Here is a 27,302-nt window from a genome sequence, read left to right as displayed (position 1 = left end):
TACAAGTCATTGGGACTTGAAAAAAAGAAACATCTCCCATTGACAAACATTAAAGGTGTATATATAGATGATATTACATGCGTCCTTAAATGTAATTTTTTTATAATAATATAATCAGAGTATTATAGACCTGATCACTGTTTTTCACCATTCTCATCTTAAACTTCAAGAAAGATAAATGTATGGCCAAAGGGTGACAGTGACATCACATAGCTCGGTTTCTGGGCAAAAAAGTTTCTCAAAATTTCAGATTTGACATTTGTTGTTAATGTTATATTGAAGTTAAGCTGATTTGTGGGAAAATTTAAATTATGTACTTTATTTAAAAACATCAAAATACCTACTATTACAAACTAAATTATGGTCAGTTTTGCTTAAGAGAATTTAGTTTTATTGAATAAATATTAAAGTATCCTTTAAAGTGTTTCTGTTAATGGGTTAGGGCTTTATTGATGTGAACGTATGTGATTATTGCATAAAGTACCACCATCTCTCCCTCTCGCTCTCTCCCTCTGACGCTCCCTTTCTCATATGGCTCACTTTTCCTGTGGGCCACATTAAATCGAGCCTCCGACCCAGACTCTAGTTAAATTAAACCCTATCAGCATGTTGCCCTGTCATATCATAGAACAGACCTTTATATAGATGGCCTGTAAATGGTGATTAGTCAGTGTTTTGATTAAAATTCAATCACGTGTGATACTCCAGTAGACCCAATCACCTCCTTCGGTCTGTGTCTCTCTGTACTTAAACATACATTATAACATGCACACACATATTTACACACCACACAAACACACACATTCACAGGAAATTCCTCCTCTTCCTGCCGCCCAGTCTCTTACTGGCCTGTTCTCATGGCTCAGCAGAGAGCACGGCTGATTTAAGGGCCCTTACAAATGGGAAAGTTGCGAGTGAAGACAAAAGCCAGAGACAAATCACACCATGGCAGTCTCAAGGTTTCTGCTAAACCTATTCAACTGGAGGGGAGCGGCAGAACAGTGAAAAATATATACACACTCCATCCTGTCAGAACGCTTTTGGCTTATGTTGAGTGACTGTCAAGGCTGGGAATATCAGGGAATGGACAGAAATATATAAAATTAATAAGCCTCTGGATGTTGTCGGGAGTTATGATGCTTCATAAATCCTGGTTTGATCATGGTGGACAAGGCTTAAACCCACAGCTTCCTAATGCGCACAGCAGTGTTTTGGACTGGATTTTATTCTGTTTGGGAGATAGAAGCCCTTAGCTGGCAAAAGTACGATTTGTCATCTTCCTACCACCCTTCCCCCCTTTCTTTCATAAGTGACAAATATTAAAAAGAAGGCCTGAGGGAAGTTGACAGCCATTACCACCTTTAATAGAAGGGCACCGGCATAGCAAGGTGAAACTGGGGCCAAAGGCAGAGAAATGCTATTCAAAGAAAAGAGAGAGAAGCAGGAGAGGAGAAGGAAATTGGAACTTATCAGTTGTAGTTCCTTTTGTTGGGTCAGGGGTCTTGGAGCTTTTGTTTGTTTGTTTGTTTCTCATGCTGAAAGGATGGATGCTATCTCTCCCGCCATCCACGCAGGTCTGCTCTGTCGAGAGCCGCATGTAATATTTCATGTCATGAATTTAGCAAGACTACCCCCTACCTGCTTTCCACAGTAAGACGGCTACCACATCCATCATCGTCCCCTCTTCAGCTTGTTGCCTTCAGTGGTGGAATGTAACAAGAGGTACATTTACAAGTTGTACTTCTACTACAACTGCATTGTTACATCCTTTTTCCTTCAAATCAATCTGACAGCATGTACTTTACAAATTTAAATATTACTTAAATATATAATAAATACATTAATAATTGCTTAAATATAAACAACTTTTAAAATTTGATGCATTTTTAAACTGAATATTTTTTTAAACCGATTGCTAAGAATTGCTTAACAATGGACTTTCTTGATAAATAATTCATCAGATAAGCATTTTTTAAGTAAAGAGGCTGCAACGAGTATGATTTTAGCTTTGAGATTATACTTAAGCACTTCTACTTTCATGCCATTAGTGCAGTATTTTTTTTTGCAAATGAGTAGTTTTACACTAGTGCTACGTGTACTTGAGCAGAGGATCTGAATACTTCTGTCACCGGCGGTTGTCTTTGTCTGGATCACCTTCCTGTCGCGGGGCTTCAGGTGTGTAAATACCACAGTGGAGGAAGAGACTAATTAGACAGTGTGTCTAATCTCCGAGGCTTTACCGTCAATAAAAATGTTGTCAGCCGAGATGAAGAGCCGTGAAATGAAAGGCCTGGCAGTTTTGATATGTAAAACACATGTCACATTGTTTGAGTCAGCAACATCCTGATGAGACATGTTGTCAACGGAAGTAAAGTGACAACAAAAACAACTTTGCTGGACTAAATCAGAATAATGACATTCTAATTGAAGACTTGCCACCCACTTGCTTTATTTGGGCAAGGTTATGCTTTTTGAACACAAGTTGTAGTAAGTAAATGTATTCCTCTTATTTCGTAACTGCACAAAAAAGTAATGAGGTGTTGGAGATAAATATATGAAGACAATAAGCCATGCAATTTGTTTCCTGTAGCTGCCTTTGAGTCAATTAGCACATTTCAGAGAGTCTGTGGCATGTCTTTGCCTTATGTAGCTTCTCAATATTCAGCATCTGACTTTTATCCAATTACATTATGTGAGGTTTGTGGGCACACCGGGCACAGTGCACATAATGGAGAATGCCATCTTTGCTGTGATAGTCTCCAACACGTTTCCATTGCATATGCCTATGGCTCTCACTATGAATTATTCAGAGGCTTCATCCGCACAGAGGAGCGTGAGGAACTCGGCTCCATGGTAAACAGATTTTCTGCTCACCATCCTCACAAATCTGAAGTGTAGGACATTGTAAGTGCCAAATAATTACACGGTGGCCCCTTTTCTCCCCTGTCTGAGTTCCCCTGGTCTCAGAGATGATTTGGCCTGAATCATATTTTGTCATTGGTGAAACTTAAAAGTTAATTGAAGTGTTGTTGCTCAGGACCTGCCTAAAAAATAGACACGTGAAAATACAAGATCCACAGACGTCCTATTTAATCTGTGTATATGCACATTCCATTTTAAATCCTCAGTTTAAATATTTCTTATCCCATATTTTCATCTCATCAAACATATTTGGCTCCCTCTGTTGATCTATTAAACTATTTAGATAGCAGCCCTGGAATTTGACTCTGGCTATGTATAATCACTTTAGTTCCTCTCTCGCTATTGTGCTGTGAAATAGAAAATATGAATACTACATGGATTTTTAAATCCCTACAAAAAAATTACATTTTTTCACAGAACAAGAAACTTGACACCCACTGCAGCACCCATCTTTGGCTACTGGAGATTTCACATTATAGCTCTCACATTATAGCACCATGAAATATGCTAAGTTTTTAACTAAAATTTACTTTTTAAATAGTCTGTCAGTGGGAGAGTCCAAGAGGCTTCTTTCGCTCTCCCATTTGCTTCGGGGATTCACCCTGACCTTGAACTGCTCGTATCTTCCAGTGCAGATCTGTGGCACTGACACATGTCATGTGAGGATTGAGGACGAGGGGAGCAAAGGAGACAAGAGGGAGTGATCTTGGTCAGAAGCCCAGTCAGAGTCAGAGTCCGCCCTCATGTCAAAGGATGGGCATGTTTGGCCCAAAACATGGACTGCAACTCGTCCACTAATCTCAGCACGAAAACACCTTTGGGTGGCTGACAGCAGAGATGAGTGTGCGCACGCTGACAGTGTCGAACAAACAACACTGAGGGGGTTCAAAGATGCCCTTAAATTCTTGGGCTGTGGAGAGGGATGGCTGCACAGGGGGAAGAACAAGAGAGAGAGTGAAGGGGAGGGGAAGAGGAGTGCATCTCCAGATTCTCTTCTTGTAAAGCCGACCTGGCTGAAGCCAAGCCAAGCCTCCCCTTTCTCCCCCCTGTTCTGCTTTGTAGAAAACCCTCCACATCTTCCGTGCTCGTTCACTCCCACTCAGTAGGGAAACACAAACTACAAAAGACTAGACGCTTCTTATTAATGGGCGACATGTTAAGGCCCCCCCCCCGGCTTGAATCGCAGGTTCACTCTCATGTAGTTGAAAGCGCATTATCACATGTGAATGAAGTTAACACGCACATCGACCTGCAATGTTTCTTTGCCTCAGTGCTATGCTTGACTGATCACTCCCTTTTCACCCAGACAGATTGTATGAAGGCGGTGGAATAATTTGTTATTGACTCACCGGGGCTCTGAAATTGAGATAAAAAATCGACAAACTCCCCAAAGATTAACATCTGTATTTTACAAAGACGGCTAATGTCACACAGTTGACACCCATCATTATGTCCTGCTTAGTTTTGAAAGCATTTACCTTTAATCATCAAAAGGCTGCGATTTACCTTTTGTTGTGAGCTAATTGATAGACTCAGACCTTGTCATTTGTATGCGGCGTATCGAGCAGATGCTGTGACTTTCAGCTTGTCTGTAAATAAATAAATCGTAAAGTTTGTTTTCCTCGCAGAGTCAAAGAAAACCTTTTCTTTGTCTTTGTGTTCGGTGCCTTTTGCATCAACATGAGGCTAAAACCCCGAAGTCTACAACGTTTAGGAAAGCTCCTAAATAGCAGCTCTGAAGCTAGGTTTGAGCTTTGTCATCACGCTTGAAGAATTTCCTTTTAATGTACTGTAATGTGAAATTCAGTGGGGACAAGTTTAATTGAGTTTTACACAAACCAGTTGGGAGTAGCGCTGGAAGGTAGGTGATGTTGAGGTTTTTAATCTCTGGCTCCGGAGAGGCTTGTTGACGGAGTGGTTCTTTCTCTTTGTGGAGAAAAAAAGAGGAAGCCTAAGAAATGATACATCCATGGATAAAACCAATTGACAACCCTCAAAGGGACGGGGGGTGATAAGGCAAATCCAGCACTTGTAGAGAAATAAAAGAATCCAACTGTTCATTAAAACGGGAAACAAAACAGGCGATTGAGAAGGAAGGCAGACTGCTCAGTGGAGGAGTGAGTGAAATAGACAAACAGCCAGAGATATCAGAGAAAAGGATTGGAAAATAATCAAGGATTTGTGAGGAGAATTAATAAGAAAGATAGGCACAAATAAGCATTTTTTTCTGACTCTCTGCAAAATTAGGAGGGATGGGCGACAATTATCAAACAGGGGAAATGGCATAAGCTACATAGACACCTAATTATAAAGGATAACGTAGATATGAAGGTTGCTGTCTTTTATTTTACACACTTTGACTGTGAAGCACTGGGGTCTTTAGACCAGATATTCATTGGATAGAATATTCACATACTGTCCAATATAGTAGTATTCTGTTTTTACTCGCAGATATCTGTGATGAGTTCACAATCCATTGAGAAAAGGGGGGATTTTAACTTGCATGAAAGCTTTTTTTTTTACTGTATCAGTGTAAGGACCAGATGATTGCAGGGGTCTTAGATAAACTCAACAAAAACAAACAATGAAATCAAATGTATAAATATAATTATTTATAATCTCTTTCTGGAATCAGAAAGTACAACAACGCAGTGGGTCTTGCCAAAGGATCCTTTTTAAGATTATTTCTTTGTTCGATTTAAATGAGCCATAAATTGACTGTGGTTTGGCTTTTACATTTCAGAATTTAGGATCAAACTATAAAAGATGCAGAATGTAACATTGGACATCTTATTGAAAAGACTCTGGTTGCTTCCTTCCAGACCTCAGCCTCTGCATGGACAATGTGCTAGCTATCTCTCAGAAGGGATAGGTGGACATTTGTGCGATGTTGCCATTGGACAGTTAATTCACCTTGTGGAGGTTAGTTGACTATATCACCTGACCCAGCTCTCAGTAATGAGGTTTGGAGTCAGGAACTTGAGTTGATACAAACAAAGGGCTAATGATAGACCGAGGAGCGGCTGAAGAAAAGGCGAGACGGGAGGCGGATGGGGTGAAGGAAAGTGGCATGGAAATAATCAGTACTCGTATGATCGGCCACTGAGACATTCCATTGGTGTTTTTTGTGAAAGAGAGCCATTCATCAACATATCAATAAAAATATGGAGCAGATTATTATTGTGTTTGCTTACCATGGGCCCCCATCGTAAATAATGGGTCTGCCTCTGCTGCCTGTATTAATTATAATTAGAATGCTGATAATGTGTGTGCTCTTTTATTACAGGAGCTGAATCAATTTTACAGTCTTATTCTGCCACACAAGGTCACACAAAGTTGCCGGGCGTGAGATGGCTCCTTGTAAAGCCTTTCTGCAATCAGGGTGGTGGAGAGAAACGCAAACTGGTCAGATAGATTCAGCATGTTCACATACAGCCGCAGCTACTCTAAACTTTTGGCTTCAGTGTCTCATATTAATGATTCGTACAGTGATGGATCTGGGATTTTACAAAATCAAGGGCCACGCTTTTCACAAAGGGGCCAATTTCATGTCCATATGAATGATTCAGAAGGGGATGGTTGTTCTCTGGGGTCTCATCGCAACGAGCGGCCTCAGATTACACTGATTCATGTGTTCCATTGGGATTAAGAATGTCTAAATTAGAGCAGCTTTAAGAATGTCTTTTTGTGTTTATAACTTTTGGGATGAATATGAATGAACAAACGATAAACCGATTTTATTATTAAACATTTTTTGCACATTGTTATTTTCATTCACCCCAGAGAATCCTTTCCGGCAGGTGTTGCCAAAGTGGTCCCGCTGTAAAACCACAGGCAAGAATATAAAGAGACACTGGTGGTTGGGTTTGCATTCATTGACAGTTCACAGGAGAGTGTGTGTTTTGGCAAAATGTTGAATCTCAACTTAGTCTAAATTCATAAGGCACCCCACTGCCTTGCTCCTCTGTTTCCCTGCTTCCTCACAAGTTAGGCTGTCAGATTGCCAAACAACAATGGATCTCACCAGCCTATCAGCCAGCTTCTACCTTTAAAGCTTGCTGCATGGCTTTAAAGACTGGATTTAGCATGGCTTGGCAAGGTTCATTCCAGCAAACCATGCCACAGATAAAAAAAAATAATCCACAAAATCTACATATGTGTTTGCCCCATTTTCCATTTGAAATGCATTGCGTTGAAGTTGCCACGCACCGAATTGATCTCATCCCACGATGAGTTTAAGACTGCAGTGGTTTGTTTCTAATGTGTCTTCACAGTGAGACACCTGTGAGAACAAATAAGCCCATAATCTTTACAATAAACATGATCGTCCTAATTAATGTTATGCATACACAGGGATTTGTCCAATTAGAGACGCATACTTATATCCATAGGATGCTGTGTTCCTAAATAGCCACAGTACATAGACATGTTCTATTAAGGGCAACACACATATTTGTATGTAATGATGAATTTGCATTTTATGAATACTCTGCTATCAGTGAACAAACATTTTGCATATTTCATTTGCTGTTCCCTCCTTTCGAACGTCAATAATTGGGTGTGCGTTTCCTTTTCTAGGGTAAGTTGTTGTATTTTTTTGCATGTGAATGTTGAAATTACCCAGTGCTCCCCTGTGAATGTGTGCATCTGTCATGAAATTATACATCCCATCAGCCCTCATTGAACTGGGCATTGACTCTGTGCCTGCAGACCCAGTCTCTGGCAGTGAATCTTGATTATGGATTCTGTGATATTGTAAATGACTTGAGATTCCTCTGAATGTTTCGGATTAATCGGTTTGTGCAGATGTGGTCCCCTTTTTAGGTATAGGCGCCATCTTGAACAGTTGCTCATTTCCATTCCGCCATCACATTCTGCATACAAAGCAGATTTACAGATAGGTAATCCTTGTAAGGTTTTTAGAAGACAGGTTATTAGAGGATTGAGGGATGTGTGTATGTGTGCGTGTGTGTTTGTGTGTGTGTGTGTGTGTGTGTGTGTGTGTGTGTGTGTGTGTGTGCGTGTGTGTTTGTGTGTGTGTGCGTGCACGCAGAGGGAAATTATGTACATTTTTTAAGTTGGTGACAATGAGCTGTGTCTCAAGGCGGGAGACATGGTAACTGTCTCCTTTCACTTTTTACCGAACAACATCCCACCCCCTTAAGAATGAGCAGACACCAGGTACACACAACACACACACACACTCACACACACGCACCATCCCCACTTGCTCCCCCCTCTCCCTCTCCACCACCCAGAATTCTTTGAAATGCCTGGGGCTAGAAAGCTGGTTACTCTCCCCTGGCTTGCAGCTCACAGTTCCAGATTATTCCTGAATGCCAGGGCTGGTCTGCCCCCATCATCATCAGAAGCCCCACACCCACCGCCCAACCCTGTCTTAAACCCAGCTCTACCTGTCACCTGTCAGACGCACCACAACTTTAAGTGGCCGGTGATTTTCCATTGGTTTTAGGTGTCTTTCATATCATGGCTCATTAAAGCGCAGCGCAGTAGGCAGCATATTAACATAGGCTACTGGGGGAGGTTTTAATTTGCATCGGTATAGAGCATGACCGGAACTGAAGAGAGCAGCGCCAAAATGACTTTTTCACATGACACCCCCCTCCCTCTCCACCGCCACCCTCCCCCTTCCTCATCCACTCCCATATGAAAACATGTAGCTGGGCGTAATTGCTTGAACGGGGCACAAAGACGGAGACAGAGCCGTCTCCGAAGGGACTGAGGTTTCTCCCAAGCGACAGACCGAGAATCCAATCAAAGCCGGCAATGAGCAGTCTGTGGTTGTGATCATTCCACTGAATATATACCATTAGTCTTCAGAAAGTCCCAACTCTGTGTAACTTCCTAACGTTAACTCACTTTGGCTGGCTACTATACTGATGAGTCAATCCAGAATCAGACTGTCCTGCCATCGGCAGCTCCGCTTTCATCCGCAATGGCTGTTTTTATGTTTATTCAGATAATTAGAGGATTTTATTTCTCGAAATCTTTCAAATCGATACTTTAATCATCTCAACGGGGCTTATATCAAAGCTTTTAAATGTATTTAAAGCTTTGATATTCATTTAAATCATTATATTTCATATTTTGGGGTTAGATTGATTCATTGGTGTCAAGGATATACTGTAAATGATCTGTTTATACAGTTATGATAAAGGGTTTTATTTTTTTATTTGGGTTTTTGAGGACAGGAGGAAGCCCACTCTTGTGAATCATTTACATGTCAAGATAGTCAAGCTGCCAACTTCTGCAATTCTATCTCGCGCTGCGTACAGCAGAGGAATAACGTAATTTCCCTCAGACAAGATTTTCAACAGAGATTCTGTGAAAATAGCACACCCTTCCCAGTTCGCAGCAGAGACTCCGCTATCAGTTGAAGATACCATTATCATTCCCCAGTTAAAGATTCTATTCAAAAAAGCAGGGAGGGATAGAGGCTAATATTGTCATTATTGTCTTATTAGACGCTCTGTGTAGCTCCCAACATGGAGCTCTGGGAGATTGAGTCCTGCTCCTCAAACATTTGCTCTTCTCCTACATCTCTCCAAGGACCCAGCGCTACAAACTGGGTCCCGCAGATGCACTCCAAATAGCAGGCTGTTCATCACGCATTGTCATAGAGGCTACTACTCCAGCCTACCACCACCGACACCCCCATTCTCATCCCCGCATCCACTGATGTTCCTGCTGGCCTTACATCCCATCGCAGCGCACCGATATCAATCAACAGCAACAAGGCTGGCTCTGTCGTCCTCATCATCCCAAACAACGCAGCGCTGCACCCTGCCCAGGCACCACACCCAGCAAAGATGGCTAGAATACCACGCAGGACAGGCAGGGCGAAAGTATGGACAGACAGGCAGGCAGGCAGACAGACACCCAGCCATGTGATTTCAGTGTAATTTTGGAAAGCATATTGTCTAATTTTGCCATCTGTCCGGGAGGGAGTGATGGCAGCGTGGAGCTCATTTGCCGTCTGCTTGCTTTATTGCAGCTATACAGAACAAGTTTTTGGAGCAGGATGCAGGCCTGGGTGTGCAGCCCACTGGAGCTGAGAGGCGTGTCGATACAGGAACCAGGTTCCCACCACTCCATCATGGGCTACGGTGTCTCTGACATCCGGAGACACACGCGAAATATCTCAGAGCGACGCCTCGGATGCCGTTTACTTTAAAAGTGTCACAGTAAAGCTAAACTCTCATGTCGCAAGTTTCTGAAGTCAAGTTGGAAAAGTGTTTCCCACTGTTTGACAGATTTGAGTTGTCTCTCACACCACCAGGCCATTATGAATTTGGTCCAGTTTGAATGGTCATATAGACACACACACACACATCGCTGTCACACATTGTGGATCACGTCTGGTTCAGCTGCTCCTTGGCTCTGACATTAATACAGAGCAGATTGGTGGAGATCTGCAGCCCTTGTTGTTTGATCTTTCCTCCTCTTGCCACATTTCCTGGCACTGCCCCCCTGCCACACCGCGTGGCGCAGGCAGGACTGGCATGGCCTCAATGTGCCTGCCAGGTTTGTTCTCTGTCTTCTTCCCTTTCCAACTTATTCCCTTATGCCCGCTCCATGGATTCAGTTCTGCAAATTACAAGAGCTCCCCTACCCCCAGCGACAGCCCGGATTCAAGAGACCTTCAATCTACCAGTTTGTCTTCTTCAGAAAGAAGTGATACTACCTCGGCCTGTGATGTGTCACTTGCTTTGCTTTTTTAGATGATAATTGTCCTCTGCACTGCATTGGGCTGTTGGCATCATTCTTCTTTCCAAGTTAAGCTATAAGATTCTTCTCTGAAAATCTCTTTTTGCACAAATCATATCCCAAATATTAGCAGTATTAAGCCGTAAGGCCATGACTAAATATTAGATAGAGACCAAGCTTTACCTGAGAACAAAAGACATTCCTTAGCCAACAGTAGCAGCAGATTTAACTTGGACAAACACTTTATTCTCTTATCTAGGCCCTATCCCCTCCCATTTTCTATTTAGTCATGACTGCCATTTGGCCCATAATTCCTTTAGTCTCAATAGAATAATTGTTTAAAATGTTTCAATCGAATGTATGAATTAAAAGCAAATACATCTTAGAGGTAAACGCAGTGTCAGAGCCTCCTGTGTAATTCGAAGTACTTGTCAGTGAGTGCCACACAATCGTGTCCTTTCTCTGCCATTCCTCCCGGGGTTGTGATCAGGATGGGTGGGAATAAAGCGCAAGCTAATTTGATAATAACATTGCCCCATGATGTCGACACCCAATTTGCATGGTCTATCTGCCATTTTAAAACAATCTGCTTTCCCTTTTATGAATCGGCATCAGATCTTGGCCTTATCTTCCCCCTCTTTTTGCGTTAACCACTTCATTTGTGACTAATGGCACACACAGGATCGTTATCGTTCTAATTTATTCCAAGTCTTAAGATGAAGGACTGGATAAGGTGTGAGAGACAATAAGTTGAGAAACCCAGTGTGATGCCTCATTTAATGAGGCACATTGTTTTATTTATTTATTTATATATTTTTGTGCGCTGCTGAGGTCAAAAGCAGAACGCACACTGATTGCTCGTGAAGGGAGAAAAACTGATAGCGATTCAGAAAAGAAAGAGCAGAGAGGGAGGGTGGAGTCAAGCTTCCTTCAGTAAAGATCATCAGAACTTTGTAATGGAAGCTTAGTGAGTACCTGGAGATGGGGGTGAGCTGAGGGCTGTGAGGGAGACACTGACTCCACATGGATATTGCTGATGTCTCAGCTCAGGTTGCTGCACATTCAAATAGGCAGTAGTGAATCAGTGTTACTGTTCGGACTGAGCCAGTGGCATAAAAGCCAGAAATACTGAGGTAAGGTTTGAGATTTTCCGATGCCTGTGCTTGAACAGCATTGCTTTTTATTCAGTGGCCTTCAATCAATAAATGTTGCAAATCTACCTGCAATGTCTCGTGGAAATAATCTGTATACATTACTTCTTAAAGAACAAGAGGTTTTACTTTGTAAACATTTAAGAGAATCTTCAATCTCTCCCTTAACTCTCCCTCTTGACCTGTTGAACTATGCATGAACAAGTGCAGATAAATGTTCAAATTGTTAAAGCTTGCAACCAGGGACAAAGTTGATTCTCTCTCCATCCACAGAAGAATGAAAGCGGCTCTCAGGAGTGAACACAGTGTCTCCTAATGTGAAACACCCAGGATCAGTCTGTCTCTCAGGCCTCCTGGGCAACATATGGAGCGCTCCAAGTTAGTGTTCAACTTCCCAACGGCTGTTGTGAAAAAAGCTGCACTAACTGCGGCCCTCAGAGAGCTAATTAGAAACCCTTGTGCATAAACCTTGCTTAGAAGTTGCTGTGGGCTGCTACCAGCCTCAACCAAGGCAGGATCTGTGCTGCCTGCAAGATAACAAACAGAATTTGCATATAATGTCAACGTCTGGCATCCTTCAGCGATGGCCTAACCGCTCTCATGGCAGCCTTTTGAAACACATCGATCAAAAATGGTTGATCATTCACAGTCGTTTGTATGTGAGAGAGAGGTTTGCATTCATTCAAGCATTTTTTCCATTAGAATTCTGGATGCTTAAATCCGGACTAATTATCACTCCCACCCTCCAGTGGTTTATACTTTTGATTTGTTACAGATAAAAAGCCCCACATAAGGGTTCCCCACAATGCATATTTAGCTGCAGATTAATTAAGCTGTATTAAACTTCATTCATACCTGCCAGCGTGTAGTACTGCACTGTTACACAGTGACGCTTTCAATTAATGAAAATGTCTAAACCAGCATACATCTGGGATCACTATGCAGGGTCTAGCTCGACTGTATTTGTCATGCGCTGTAAGCCAACACAATTACATAGGCCTAACATAGTAATTGCTACGTAGCAGCTCTTACAATGGTATAAATGGAATTACCTTGACAGGATGCGCTAGTACGTCTGCTGCGAAATGGAGGTGCTGAGGGAGGGATGTGGTGGGATGGTGGGGCAACCTTTTACCGAACTGTAAATCACGCTTCACATTTTAAGAGGCGGGAAAATAAATAGTGTCTGAAAGTGCAATGATTTCAGTGATTTAGCGGGAGGTTTTGAGAAGCGTATTACTAGCGGTGACAGCTTGTGGCAGATAGGCAGGTTGTGTTAAGAGGAAAGGATAAGAGGCTATGACATTATGTCTGCAGGGTTAAGGTGTCAGAGTCAAAGCGCAAACCACTATTACTGGATCAATACTTCTCAGTTTTGCACTTATCTCTGGCCCGATGGTTAGCAGCAGCTTCTCTGGATATACACAGAGTCTAAATGCCACTACTAAGAGGGAGACTGCATACCTGCTCCATTTTCTACAAAAGAGCAGCATTGTAACAGGAAATGTTCAATATTTTTAAGAGGAATGGCTCAATTCTTGTCTGATTTTTAATAGGTTCCTGTGCTCAGTGTGGGCTGGAAAGCTCTTTAGTGCTATTTCCCTCATGAATCAATAGAAAAATAGAACAGCGCTGTACATTTAAGTGTCTTTTGTTTATTAAGAACACTCGGCCAGAACTAATGCAGTGTAATACAGCAGCCCTGCAATAAATCCTCCCTTCATGAAGCTTATTCAGTTGTAGTGCATTGTACAAAGAGGTGTCTGTTGTTTTGCCTGACCTCATTGATTGAGTAAAAGGTGCACCAGGCAGCACACTACATCATCTCAAACTACATCATCCAAAATGATCATACAGTTAAATCAACTGTTGGACAAAAATTCAACAAAAAGTGAAAACTGTAGCCTCCATGAAATGACAACTGATTGTAACGCTGTAAGAAAAAAGTACAGACTAATTGGTCAGTTGTATTTTTTTATTTAACAATCTTTACATTTTATATAGCATTTGTACATTGGGTTTTGCAACTGTTTGAATGTGTCCTCAGGAAAAGCAAAGTCCATCCTTCAGGCTTTCTGTATAAAAATAAAAATGCACTCATGTCTGCTCTCATGCAGGAAAAAAAATAATAGTCACAGTCAGAAACAAGAAAAAGTGTGCACTTTCAAGTCTTTCATTAAACTTTTGAGGCTTTGGAGTTAATCCTTGCTGTACGCGAACAAAAACTCAGCATTCAACAATTTAAAAAAGCTGAGGGAAAGAGGGAGAGAAGGGAAGAGAGAGATGGAGAGAGAGAGGGAGAGGTGGGGGGGCTGGTCTGATCGCTACATATTCATATTCCTATGCAGGCGTTATCACTTAAAAGGCTTTCTAATTACAACAACAAGACAAAAACTCCTTGGATTCCTTCCAGACCCGCTAAATGATAAAATAAGCTTGCACTCTCTCTCCTTCTTAATCTCTGCAAAGCACCTTGGAGCCTCATCTCCCAAATACAGGGGAATGAATGTGAAAATGCCATTTAGAGATGCAGGTGTGACATTTGATAAGAAACTTCTGGATTAAATATGTTCTGCTAATGAGGAACCCAGCTACCCCATCAGGGCAAACTATTGGTGGGATTGTGTGCGCGCTGATAACATTCCACACGCAAACATCCAAATTCATTATTAATAAACAGCCGCAGTCTCTCTATCACACAGAAAGTCTGGATCCTTCAGTGGAGAGACAGGGATGTTGCGTCTCATTAAGAGACGCTGAGGAAAAGAAGGGGGAGGTACAGGCAGTGTATGTGGCATGGTATGGGTATCAACTGTTTTCATATTTAGCTGTTTGGGGCTTTTTTGGGAAAGGGGGGAGAGGCAATTTCAAAGGCTATGTAAATGGTGCATTGAATGTTGGAACAAAGGGGTTGAAAGTTCCAGGGGATCTGGCAGTGAGTGTAATTCTCTGGCTATAGCTAATACGGAAAAGAGGGGATAGCAGGCTAAGCCATTGGTGCAGTAGGCTGGGAAGTCCCTGGCCCCAGCTTGACATTTATAACGATTTGGAGAAGATTAAAGCCGTATTACTGCTGTAGTCCATAATGTGGCTCTGTAATGAGGTGTGAGTGCATTACCGTCCTCTGGAAGTTAGCCGCTGTTTCAGACCTTTAAAGGAAAGACACACACAGAGTGAGCGAGAGAGGGAGAGCGAGGGACACTTGACTGTATAGTGGTCATCTCCAGTGAAAAATTTGAGAGAGAGAGAGGAGTCCAGAGGGCTACCAGAGGAAGCTGAGGCTGCCACTGTTGAAGACTTGTCAGTCTAAACCAGCTTAGTTCAGCCAGCCAGCAAAGTGTCTCAGACTGACAGGCGGCACTTTGTTATTCGGACCAGTAACTGGAGGTCCATGTCTGTCGCCTCGAAATATTTTACATTCAAATAGAAATTAGAAATGGAATGTGTTATTTCAGGCACAGAATATGGCATTGCACTTTTTTAAAGGTGAACACAAACTCAAAAATAACAGCTTCAGGAATTCTGCCAGCGCTCTGTTTTGACTATTATTATTTTGGCTCGGTTGCTTTTTGTCTTTCCTTTATTTTTTTTACAGTGCACAGTAAAAAGGAGAATGGTGCCAATTCTAAAGCCAGTCGTGGAAATGAATATTCTAAAAGGTATTAAAAAAAGCATGCGTTATCTGCAAAAATAAAAACACAGGTAATTCCGCGTTAGCGTGTGCAAATGAAGGTTGCAGGTGTCGTCAGTCCATTTAAGCGCTCTTTATGATGCTAATTAGTTGTTAGCGTAATTTTCAAGCCGCCGCCATCAACCGTGAGAAGTTCAGAGACCTGCTGTTAACGCAGAGTCAATGCCATGGCACCATTTCAAGAGCTCCCAAACAGGACGGCCAGTGATAACGAACAGGTGATGGGGCCTGATGCCTATGGCAGCAGGATATTGCAAAGACAATTGAATTCGTAGGGAGAAATGAATCTTCTGGACAGCATATCAAATGTTAAAACAACACACATTGCATGCAATTTGCTTATGCAGGAGAGTGATAAAGTGTGCTTATTTAAAAGATAAACAAAGGGGGGATCTACTGCAGTAAATTGTGCACGTGTGTTTATTCCCTATGAGTAACACCAGAGGTTTATAGTCCCAGACACAAGCAGCCGTACTTTATGGCTCCTCTGTTTGTGTGATAGCAGTATTTATGATAGTGGAATTTATGTTGTACTGTATTCACACTGTCTGTGTGCTGCTTGTGGTCTGTATTTAAATGTCCTTAAGTCGATGTGCTGTTTGTCTTGTGTTTGAGCCTTTGAATACTGTCAGCATTAGCGAGAGGTCAGATTAATTTATCCCCACCATACTTCTCACAGGAATCCGGCCTCCCAAGGTTAAATTCATCATTCCAAGTTCTTGTCGAGGAATGAAAGCCATTGGAATAGAGGGGAGTTTCATCTCGTCAGCCCCTGCCACAGCTAATCTTAACCCCTCGCAATAACATTTCCACTCCACTTCCTCCGACTCCAGACATATTTGCTCTCCCTTGCTGCTTGTGTCCTGTTAAGATTTAAACAGCAAACATAAAATGCAGGAGATAACCTGTGAGGAAAAAAAAAAAGCTTTGGAGAGACTTGACTCCGAACATTATTTTAAAGACCAGATCTGAGAGCTCCGGCGCAGCAGTCGGGAGCGATTATCTGCTGTGATCCCTCTCCGATGCGCCAAAGTCATTCATCTGCCGATCCTCCGCCCCCCGCGCGCACACACAGCCCTATGCAAAGACAGACCCCTAATCATGTCGACACCGTGTGTCAGTGCCGTGGATGAGCAAGGCCTAGAGATGAGAACAGCTCTGTAAACATGAGCAGGCAGCAGGGAGCTTCCCTCTCCCCCTCCATGCTCCTCGGAATAAGCAAACGGTAAGATTTAGGGATTTTGCCGGGGCCCAACTTTGTAGTATCGGCTCAGGGTCTTTTTCGACGTTTTCCGGGGTGCTGCCTATGGGATATTGTTCTTAGCTTATGAAGTACCGCCTGCCCCTTTATAAGCTGTGTGTCTTTTGTCAATAGTATTACAATTTATGAGCGGAATCTCCTTTTCTTCCCATTCTGTGCTCCGTTGGATTTAACTCTTCGGTATCTGCTCCAGCCCACATATTGTATGTATTTTCTGTCGTTGACCTTTGCTGTTGACCTCTAACATTCAATCTTTATGAGGAACTCCTATTATACTGCTGCAGCCATTTTTCATTTGACCTCTATATTCATAGAAGTCAACTTTTTTTCCCGAGCTCTGTTGATTAAGAACTATCATGACAGAACAGTAAATCTACTTTGCATCATCTGTGTGCATTCCATAAACAGGCCAATACAATTGGCTGTATCAAACGGGATGTATATTAACAACAATCAACTGTGCTCTCTCCCCTGTCAGGATTCTATTATGGAGCATGCTCCCGCCCCTTGTTTTGATACAGCAGTAATTTAAAGACCGATCTTAATTGACTTATTTTTTCCGCATGTCTGTCGGAGCTTGTGCATGCGCAGCAATAAGAGTCTTGTTTCTTTATTGGGCCACACACAATGTACTGAGTTCAATTTTACCATTCATAATGAATGCAGCCTCGCCATTCAAATGCAGCCATAAGCACACAGCAGATAAGAATTTAATTAAATGTAGATTAAAACCAAACAGGAAAACACACTGGCTGAACATTTTTTATCACGTCCCCTGGTCATATTTTTTTCCCCTCATACTTTCGACTTGTTCTTCCTTGGGCTACATCTTTTCAGCTTGCCAAAAGTGGCACAACACCTCACACATCTCACCGTGGCGCCGTGAGATTGTGTAAAAATGCAAAAACGAGGGGCGGTCACACGATTAATCAGAATCCTCGTGTCTGGGGAGGTGAAGGCTGGCGGAGGATTGAGGGAGGGGGCAGACGGGGTGCGCAAGGGTGCAAGGATGAAATGAGTTGCTTCATCCCAAATTTGCATCGTATTCCAAAGGACAATCCCAGCACTGTAGGCAAGGGGAACACATATCTCGCTCTCTGCAGGAACAATCAAATATTTTTCTACAATGCAGAATAAATGTCACCTTCAGTATCAAATTGTCCATACTTGCTAAACATGATGTTACAGCGAGTGCCTTGAAAGCACGCCCGAGCAAACCAGTATTTTAGATGTGGACCTCAGCCTCAGCTAACGTACTGTAACACACATCTTTCAGGAGCTGCTAACCTCAGGATCTAATAATGCATGAACTCCACAGGGGTTACAAGTGAGCTCCAGACCAGTGCTGTCTCGTCTGGGATTTTCCATTTTTGGAACCTCACACCCAGCTGCTAAGCTATAGTTTTAAAAAACACATAGTGAAAAAAATACATACACTGACTTCTTGACTCCTCCCTCTGTCACATATTTTGAATATAAGGAAAACTGACAGAAACTACTTCTGAATTGGCAGAATGCAGCCATGGTGTTAATGCATAAGTTTCTTTTTTTTAAAGAAATACATTAATTTCCACCATCTGGTGTACTTATCATGTCGCATGTTCCACTTGCATCCAGCTTTTCTAACACTTTCTGACAGCTGTTGGCTTAGACAGTTATTTGAATGACTTGAAAGATAAATTCTGCTCTTTCAATGACAATTTTTTTTTAATCAGAGTTTATGCTTGCACCTTCTGCACACACACACACACACACACACAAACACATGGTTTCTTTCAGATGTGCTCAGGATGGAAAAACACAACAAATTCATATTTTTTTTACTGCAAAAGCATGAATGCTGTGTTATCACAAAGGTTAGAAGAGTGATCTTAGAGTCAGTGCAGCGAGGAAAGTGCCATCCCCGCCACCTCCACAGCGGCCGACACTGTAGTGCCACTGCCTGCCTGCCTGGCTGTTCCCGTGCCCGCCTGTCCACCGCGATGCTGCTGCAGCACAGTTCCACTCTATTACCCTCACGCAGGCGACTGGCCTTTTCTGTGGGGAAAAGAGCAATTTCCTGTCGCAGTCTGTTTGATCAAGTGCTAAACCCTTGTGATCAATAGAGAGACAGATGTCGGCTCCAGATGGCCGCGTGGTGATACCTGGGGCAGCGCTAGGGGCTTGCCAGGACGACAGAATGGCAATGAGCAAGGGCAGCGGCTGTGCTCCCGATGCACCAGCCACCGAGACACAATGTGACAAACGCAATTAGGCCTTTTAGCTGCAGATTATTTATTTCTCGTGCAAACCGACAGAAAATTTAATTAGCCCATACTTAAAGCAATATGTAGAATTACAGGGGTGCAGAGACAGAGGGCATGCTGTGATGTTGCACAGGTGACTGGTGAGTTAATGTGTGTGTTTGTGTGTGTGTGTGTGTATGTGTGTCTGTGTGTGTGTGTGTCAGAGAGTATGTGTATGTATATTTTATTTCCCTGTATTGCTGTGCTGTGAATACCAAACGTGCATGACCATAAATAAGGCTTAGAAACACTTTGCTAATTAAAAAAATTAATGTTTTTAAGGCACAAATCAAGTATTCATAGAGAGAAACACATAACTTAATAATTTCCATTCCTCCTGACGAGATCAATAATGTTGAATTCCAAAATGGATGACAGGTGCGTCTCATTGGCTCTCTGTCCTTGTGGAAAAGAAAGAAATATAACTGCCAGCACCAGAAGGCCAGAATGAACCTTTCCAAAGAGGAGAGACAGAGGAGGAGAGAGGCTCCCATTTTTTAAACGGCAAGCATTTGCATTAGGGCTGGCATCCACTATACACCCCCACATACACGCACACACACACTTAAACACACACGCAGACTGGCCAGCCAGCCCATGTGGTGCAGGGCTGGAGCCATGTTGGAGGAACCACTGAGGCGCGCGGCGATGGCGCACTGCTCTCCAAGGAAAACCAAGCTTGCTGCCGTTGGCCCTCCGCCGTTCACCTGCTCCCACCGAGGCATGATGGGTAGGGGGACATGGGCCATGGGGCCGCAGCTGGAGGGGAGGGAGGGGTAGGGTCTGCTGCGGTGCTCAACACAGCGGTGTCCTGTCACGAGGGGTTTCCTGGCCCCATTAGCAGGGCTTGGTCAGAATGGGCCCCAAACCAGCCTGCCGCCGCAGCGGGGGCCGCAGTAAACACATGTCGACTGACCACAACCAGGACACAGGCAGCACAACCCGCAGAGAAGGAGAGCTAATAGAGAGCTCAATGGGACAAACCTGTCCAAATAAAGAATAAAGCAGAGCAGAGCGGAGAGGAGCCAGTCAAAGCTTTCCTTTAATCTACTCCACTTTACTGTGCACAGGGAGGAGCGGACTATGTGTGGCAGCTAATGAGGGAGAACTGTCGGAATTTGTAGTTGGTATTGTCTCAGACTGACAGCACAGAACTTGTGTGTTACCTGCAATATAGAAAGTGCATAATGAGAGAATAAGAGTCAGTTACTGTTTGTGGGAGAACATTGGATTTGTTTGGGCAGAGGGAAACTGTCAAAAAGACAAATGTCTGTGTTTCTTGAAATTCTAAATAAAATATTTGGAGTATTTATTACACCACCTTTAATTGAATACATTTCATAAGAATATAGATTGCATTTGAAGGTGAAATCGAAATAGTCAAGTTCTATTGCTGCACTTCAACAGAGCAGAAACAGCTGGTAATTCACATTTCAATTTTTTTTTCACCTCCCTGAAAATCATTACAACACTATTACCAGGCAAACATCCCCCTGCCAGTGTCATTCTCACTGTATTGAAAAACAAATCTCCAGAGACTGAGCGCGGAAACATCTTTTAATTTCAAAGTGACACGTTTAATTTTTACCCAGTATAACATTTGCTGAATCACATCATTGTCATGTTTTTTTTGTTTTTTTCTTCAAACGTTTCATAAATGTGTGTGTGAATGACATTGTTCCGTGTGCTGTGCTGCTTTAATGTCATTGTTGCCTGTGAATGTATATCGTAGAGCGAGCGGCGTGTGTGTGAGGCTCCCCTGGGAGGACTTTTTAATTTGTGGATTCTGACCCGCCTGCCATTTGCTCAAGGCCATCCATGAGCTCTCGGAACTGGCTATATCTGAAAAAACACTTGCAGTAAAATTAGTCTGGACACTAGTGCTAAAGGAGAGAAACCGGGGGGGGGCTTTGGGGGTGTCAGGCGAGTCAGGGCTGTGTAAACACATATTTACAGCAAAAGATTTAATATCCTGTTAATCAGTTTTCCCTGCAACAATTCAGACAAAAATCAGACATAGAATAAAAGAAACGTGTTAACTACTTACAAAAGCATTCCAGCTTTCCTGATTACTGTCATTACAGGAAAGCAGCATCAGCAGACAAAAGATTGTTAATCATTCAAATTTAAAATTCAGTCCCGAACATTGAGGCGTACACAACATGATTTCCAGGTAAAGATGGAGGGAAACGGACGTTAGACGAGGGCCTTTTGATCCAAACACATTTCTCATGAGAGTAAGATCTCGAACACATACCTGCGAGGACGTATGTGCAGACTGGCGTCTATGCTCCTCGGCCATGTCTGAGACGTCTCTGCATCATCACAGCAAAAACACATCCACTGGCTGCAGCTTGAGCATGAGAAGAGTGCCTCCTAGTGGCTGGGAGAGAAGGAGGAGGCTGTGCAAAGAGGAGAGTCGAGAGGGGATAGAGAAGGAGAGAGTCAATCTTGTCACAGCCTTGGTGAAATAATAGTAGAGTCAGCTAATTCTAGTTTAGTGTACCGTCAATAAGAGTAAGCTTGTTTGACCCTGTGAGTGATGATCCCACTTGTGTCTTACTCAGCGTTTTCCTTTCTGCTGCTCGCTTGCTCCAGCTCGGTATTGTGACTGCGGGCTTGACAGCCATGAGTCATAATAATGTGTTCAACTCTGATGATCCAGAAACCTTCCAAATATTTACCAGTATTCATGAGGAGGATTTGTTTAGTGTTTGTCGCCGCCACCGTCTGCTGTCAGGTGCAGATACGGATATTATTCATCCGCGATTTGTGATTAATATTTTCACAAGATCCAGGGGAGGTTGACCGGGAAGTTGTTTTGTGTGCCTTGTTGTCAGCTACTCCTCCTGTGATACAGCTTTGTTAAAAGTAAATAAAGAAATAAATATGCGGTGGTTAACAAGATGCAGCTGCATGATATTCCTGGGTGTGAGTAGCTCGCTCCTGTTTGACCACGAGGAGTCGGAGCTGATTTGAAGACAAGACGAGGAGAGCTATTTAATAACAAGCCTCTCCTGTGGCTCCAGGCACCACTGGCCTCACTTCACAATTAAGCCCAGCGGTTGGAGCCGAGCCAATCAACGGGGACGGCAACTTTAAATGGCAAAGGAAGAAAGGAATTTTCCGCATCAGCCTCTTATTTCTCAAAGTGCACCACGATGCTTTATAATACACGGCCCCACGATGCATTGAGATATTGCCAATGGGCCTGTGTGAGTTTCCACACCAACCCCTATTCAACCCCTCCCAGAATATGTGGCTATGGTGCAGTGGGACTGTACTTCAATGCTGTAACGGCCTCTGCAACGGTTATGTGTTTGTACAGATGGGAGAGGCAAGTGCTGATGTGCTTAACTACGCATTTTACAGCGTAACTATTAAAGAGTTGTGCTGTTTACACACCAACATTTGAATACCTGTCTTCGGGCCAGTTTAATTATCCGGGCCCTTCTGTTATTTCTGCTGCTTTGTTGTCTCTCAGCTTTTGCACGAGGCATGAGAGATTTGTTTGCGGCTTCATTAAGATATGGTGCTGGTGGTGGTTTGCAGGGAGCAAAAAAAACATATTCCTGCTCAAGTATCTCATACTCTATTCTCCCAGCCTCCCCCATAAATACACAGATACTGTACACACCCATTTTCTTATAAAGTCATTTAAAGTGAGAAAATTAAAAAAAAATGCCCTGTGATGCCTGGCCTTTGAAATCTCTCGGGGCTTTAGGAAAAAGGGGAGAGGACACACGCCCCGAGTCCCAGCGATTCATCCTGAGAGGTTTGATTAGTTTATAAGTACTTATGCAGAGGAGGGGGGGGGGGATGTTTGCATTGTAATTTTGTTTCATGAATTCCTTCATATGTTCATCTTCAACTGCATGTTCAAATAAAGCATTAATCAAAAGGAAGAGAGGGAAGAGGGCATTCCGCCAGCAGAGCCACAGTCTCCGGGTCTCAATGAGCGGGTGGATATGGTTTTGAGAGACTGGAGGAAGCAGTGGTTTTTAATTATCTGGACTACGTACAGGATGCCGTTTTTGATTGTTTTAATGAGGCAGCTGGCCTATTGTCTCCCCTTAATTCCTCCATTGTTTTTAGAATATGTCATAGTTCTTTATTCTTTTATCAGGTGCTCTGCAGGAGGATTTAGACAATGGCCTTCATTCCAACTGCATTGGCCACTGCACAAAGGCGGCTCACTGCAGACAGTTAGCAGGCAAACAAGTGCAAATCACAAGCTCCACTTTTTCCCCGGCCTTTTCCTCAGTTTTCTCGACTTACAGTTTTGGTTTTTAGCTGTTACTCGTGACCCCCCCCCCCCCCCCCCCCCCCCCCCCCCCCCCAGCAACACCATTCCTTATTTATGAAGGTCATGCCTCTGTCAGAGGTAGATCATCTGTGTCTCTGTGACTTAAATCACCTGTCATGAAAAAAAGACTGTCAGGGGAAAACAGCCATGACAAATCTTTCCAGGGAGCTCCTTCATGGATTATTGTTTTTGTCTGTTGCCCACCTGATGCCCCGGTGCGCTCACTTCTCTCTGCCTTGCAGTTCCATATGAATGAAAATGACGTTTATGCTCGTCATTTTAAACACATGTCTCCGGACACAGATGTACTGAGGGTTGGGGTAATATAGGTGTCTAGATGTTGCGATTAATCTGTGTGCAAATGTGATGAATCAAAAATCACTTCTTTTTTTAAATTTCAGTTTTAGATGATCGACATGTGAAATGTGATCAAATTGATTGTTTTTTAGGAGAGTTTTAAATGAAATAAATATACTATTTCGAACTGGTGAAAGAAAAAATGTCACAAATCAGAAACAGCAGCGAGTTTTAATTCCGACGACAATAATTAAGTGTAGTTTAAACCAGGTTCCTGCAGCCAGAGCACATGCTACCCTGTCTTGGTCGAGTGACTGCAACAAATAGAGTGCTGCCTCAGTGTTTTGTATGGCTCAGTAAAACTGGGACAAGCAGTCCTAAAACTCAATTCCAGCATTCTCACACACAACAGATGGATCTGTAGCATTCTTGGCTGAAGGGCTGCAATCTGAGTGCATATTCTGCTGTCAAAATGCAGTAAAACATTTTCATCAGGCTCCACATAATCTGCTTCATTTCAGATGCGGAGCGCATACAGTATCTTTGATTTGGATTGATCCAAAAAACACTGATTTGTATCTCAGCGTCAGAGCCCACTTGCTCATTCTCTTTGTAAGCTGAGCGTGTCTGAACTAAGAGATCCATACAGAGGAGAGAAACTTTTGTGGCTATGACTGCGATATATTCCCTGCCATTGTCAGTGGCAGTTTGTATCTACCTTGATGGTAACTTGGGCAGACAGTGGAGGGGAGTTTTGTTATTTTAATTAGGAGATAAAAATTCAAAGGGCCTCTCCAGGCAGTGTGTGGTATGACAGAATCAAAACGATGAAGTGGAGCGGCCTGAAGTGTGTGTCTCGTCACAGCAGATTGGCCGACAGATAGGCACTGCTCTTTAAAGTGGCGCTGACATGCACACTCTCAGGCAGGCGCCCGCACACACACACACACACACACACACACACACACACATTCAAGGAGAGGAAGCAAGTGCAGTTGATAGATAGCATATTTTAATACTATTTCACTCCTTCGACACGTTCAAACCGGTCTAATTTTTAGTGCGTCTCCAGCAGATAGGAAGAGCTAGAAAGGTTTAAATCAAACATTTGATGTGAAATCTGAAACACTCTATTTTGAATTAAAATAATGGTAAACTCTTATTAGAAATGTAACAATGATTAATACATAATACATGTCATGGTGGCGTAAAAGCATTGTGACACTGTTTCCACTGCACCTTAGTTTTCCATTTCCAATGAATCCAGAGAAAAGTGAATTGTTTTCTTACAGAGCTTCACATGAGCACCTCCACTGCGTCTGCAGGGCGCATTTTAATCCCGGTGATTCATAGGTATTGTGTAAACATGAGTAATCGGTGTTCCACATGTGCAGGGCACTTTCTCGCCTCATCCCCGAGTCCCCGCACCTCTCCTGAGGACTCTCTTTATTCCACATCAGCCAGGGCTCAAATCACATGTCCCCTCTCAGCCTGACGCTCCGTCAGTATGTTTGCACATCTTTGAAAGCTAACAGTGTGCTTTAATTAATTGTCCAGCTTTCCTCAGAAACAATGTCCTAATTCTGCCATTTAGCGGGAGTGTATCATAGTTTGTTGTTATCTCCCCAGCCAGATTTCTGTAAATAGTCATATTAAAAACTTTAATCTCTTCAATGAGCTGAAAGCCTGTCATGTGCTGAGATAAATATTATCTAAGCTAAAACCGTCACTCTCTCCTTCTACCCCCCTTCACTCCTCCTTCCCCATCCCCCTTTCTCTGACTTAATGAATATGTTCAGAAGATTTCACAGGAATGCTTAATCCCAAAACACAACAATCTAATAATATGGAGGACCTATCTCAGTGCCGACAACAGTACTGTAGGCTACAGTTTACCCTGGCTGAGGTTTGCTTTGCCTTTAGATATGAACGTCAGTAGCCCCAAAAAGACATTCTATTGGCAGCATAAAGAAAGAAATTACCTTTTAAAGGTTCACCTATAACACAGAAACACATTGTGCAACCAACAGATGTCACTGAGGAGCCTTCTTTGGAACTACATAAAAAATCTTCCAAATTAATCTAATGACTATTTAGAGGAATGTGGGCACGGATCATGGAAAGAAGCGCAAACACATTTCCATTCACCTTCATTGTATCAGAGTGGAGAAATAAACTTAGTGAAAAAATAACACCCATTTTACATGTAAAAAGATGCTAGTAAGTCTTATTTATTAAATCCGTGTGGCAATGCAGTATGTAGCATGTAGCAGCTCAGTTTTGGAACAATATTTTTTTTAACTTAATGTCTAACCTAGGACTGCATAGTGTAATGCAACACACCATTTGTGTGGGTCGCATACAAATAACTTGCAACATTAGGACTACAGCTACTCACGGGTACATGCAGAACAGCTTTCTCCTCTCTTCAGCAACCTTTTAAATATCTTTATTATCTCTGTTTCATCTAGGCGGCCAACTGTGGTGCACCACTACCAAGAACATGATGGAGGGCGAGGAGCTGGTGGCGTTTGCAGTGGACTTTGACTCACGTCTGCAAGCAGTGAACCACATGTCTCTGAGTGAGGGCATGTATCCAGCCAGGCTGCTGGACAGCATCCAGCTCCTGCCACAGCAGGCTGCAATGGCCTCCATCCTGCCCACTGCCATCGTCAATAGTAAGTGTCCACACACACACAAACAGACACACACAGGAGCTGGATGGAGACATATCTTAGTTCACACATGCACAAGAGCACACACATGTTCTTGTCCTTTCTCCCTCTCTCTCACACACACACATTAGTCCACAGCCTGCACTCAGTCACCTGCTTAACAAGGAGCGTCGTCTCCGCCGGGCGTAGATTAACCCAGATGAGTCTCCGCACTGGAGATAAGAGCCATCGACCTTCAAGTTTTGGGTTCACATAAACACACTGAGGCTCAAACTAACGTGTTAATTGCAAAATAGATGCCTCATGCAAATAATGTGTTTGTTTACTTAGCGAGGGCTATCTGGGTTCAGCTCAACAGGGAGGCTTCTGTAAGCAGATGGTCCAGTGTTCTTGTTTGCCCTTGAGAAAGGGCACCAACCCAGTGGTAGCAACAGCGATATGCAGCAGCTGAGGATTTGGTGGAAAAGCCTTTTAACACAGGCTTTGAGAGTCAGGGCTGTAGAAGTAGAGAAAAGGAGCATGTGTGTATGAATGTGGGCAAACTCTTTTTATACTTGTGTATGAATGTGAAATGACTTTTGGTATCCTGACATGTTTCTTTCCATCTTTCTCCAGAGGACATCTTCCCCTGTAAGGCATGTGGAATCTGGTTTCGGAGCGAGCGGAACCTGCAGGCTCACCTCATGTACTATTGCAGTGGGCGACAGAGAGAGCCAGAGACAGTAGTGGAGGAGAACGACACCGGACCCCATCAGACAACCAGTATCTGCCCCTTCCCACAGTGCACCAAGAGCTTCTCTGGAGCAAGGGCCCTGGAAATGCACTTGAGCACCTCACACAGTGGTGAGTGACAATATCATGTATTTAAGACTTCGAAGACAACAGATTTTAATATTGTTTTAATATTATAGCTCTATTAGACAGCCACATTCAATCAGTTTTACAGAAAAACAGTTTTGGGGAAAAAATGACATAGGTTTGGAAGA

General features: G+C 43.0%; 1 protein-coding gene across 1 annotated transcript in view; it reads left to right on the top strand.

Annotated features, from left to right (window-relative positions):
* The window catches only part of zfpm2a (zinc finger protein, FOG family member 2a), a 114,129-nt gene that overhangs the window by 83,206 nt on the left and 3,621 nt on the right, over positions 1 to 27,302 (top strand). The window contains exons 6-7 of the mRNA XM_062399612.1: positions 26,113 to 26,319; positions 26,932 to 27,159. Of these exons, the coding sequence (XP_062255596.1) occupies positions 26,113 to 26,319; positions 26,932 to 27,159 (435 nt within the window). The remainder of the gene's footprint in view (positions 1 to 26,112; positions 26,320 to 26,931; positions 27,160 to 27,302) is intronic.

This window comes from Platichthys flesus, chromosome 11, assembly GCF_949316205.1.
Source record: "Platichthys flesus chromosome 11, fPlaFle2.1, whole genome shotgun sequence".
Classification (NCBI taxonomy): domain Eukaryota; kingdom Metazoa; phylum Chordata; class Actinopteri; order Pleuronectiformes; family Pleuronectidae; genus Platichthys; species Platichthys flesus.
Note: the sequence above shows the minus strand (reverse complement) of the source record. Positions and strands in the feature narration are given on the sequence as shown.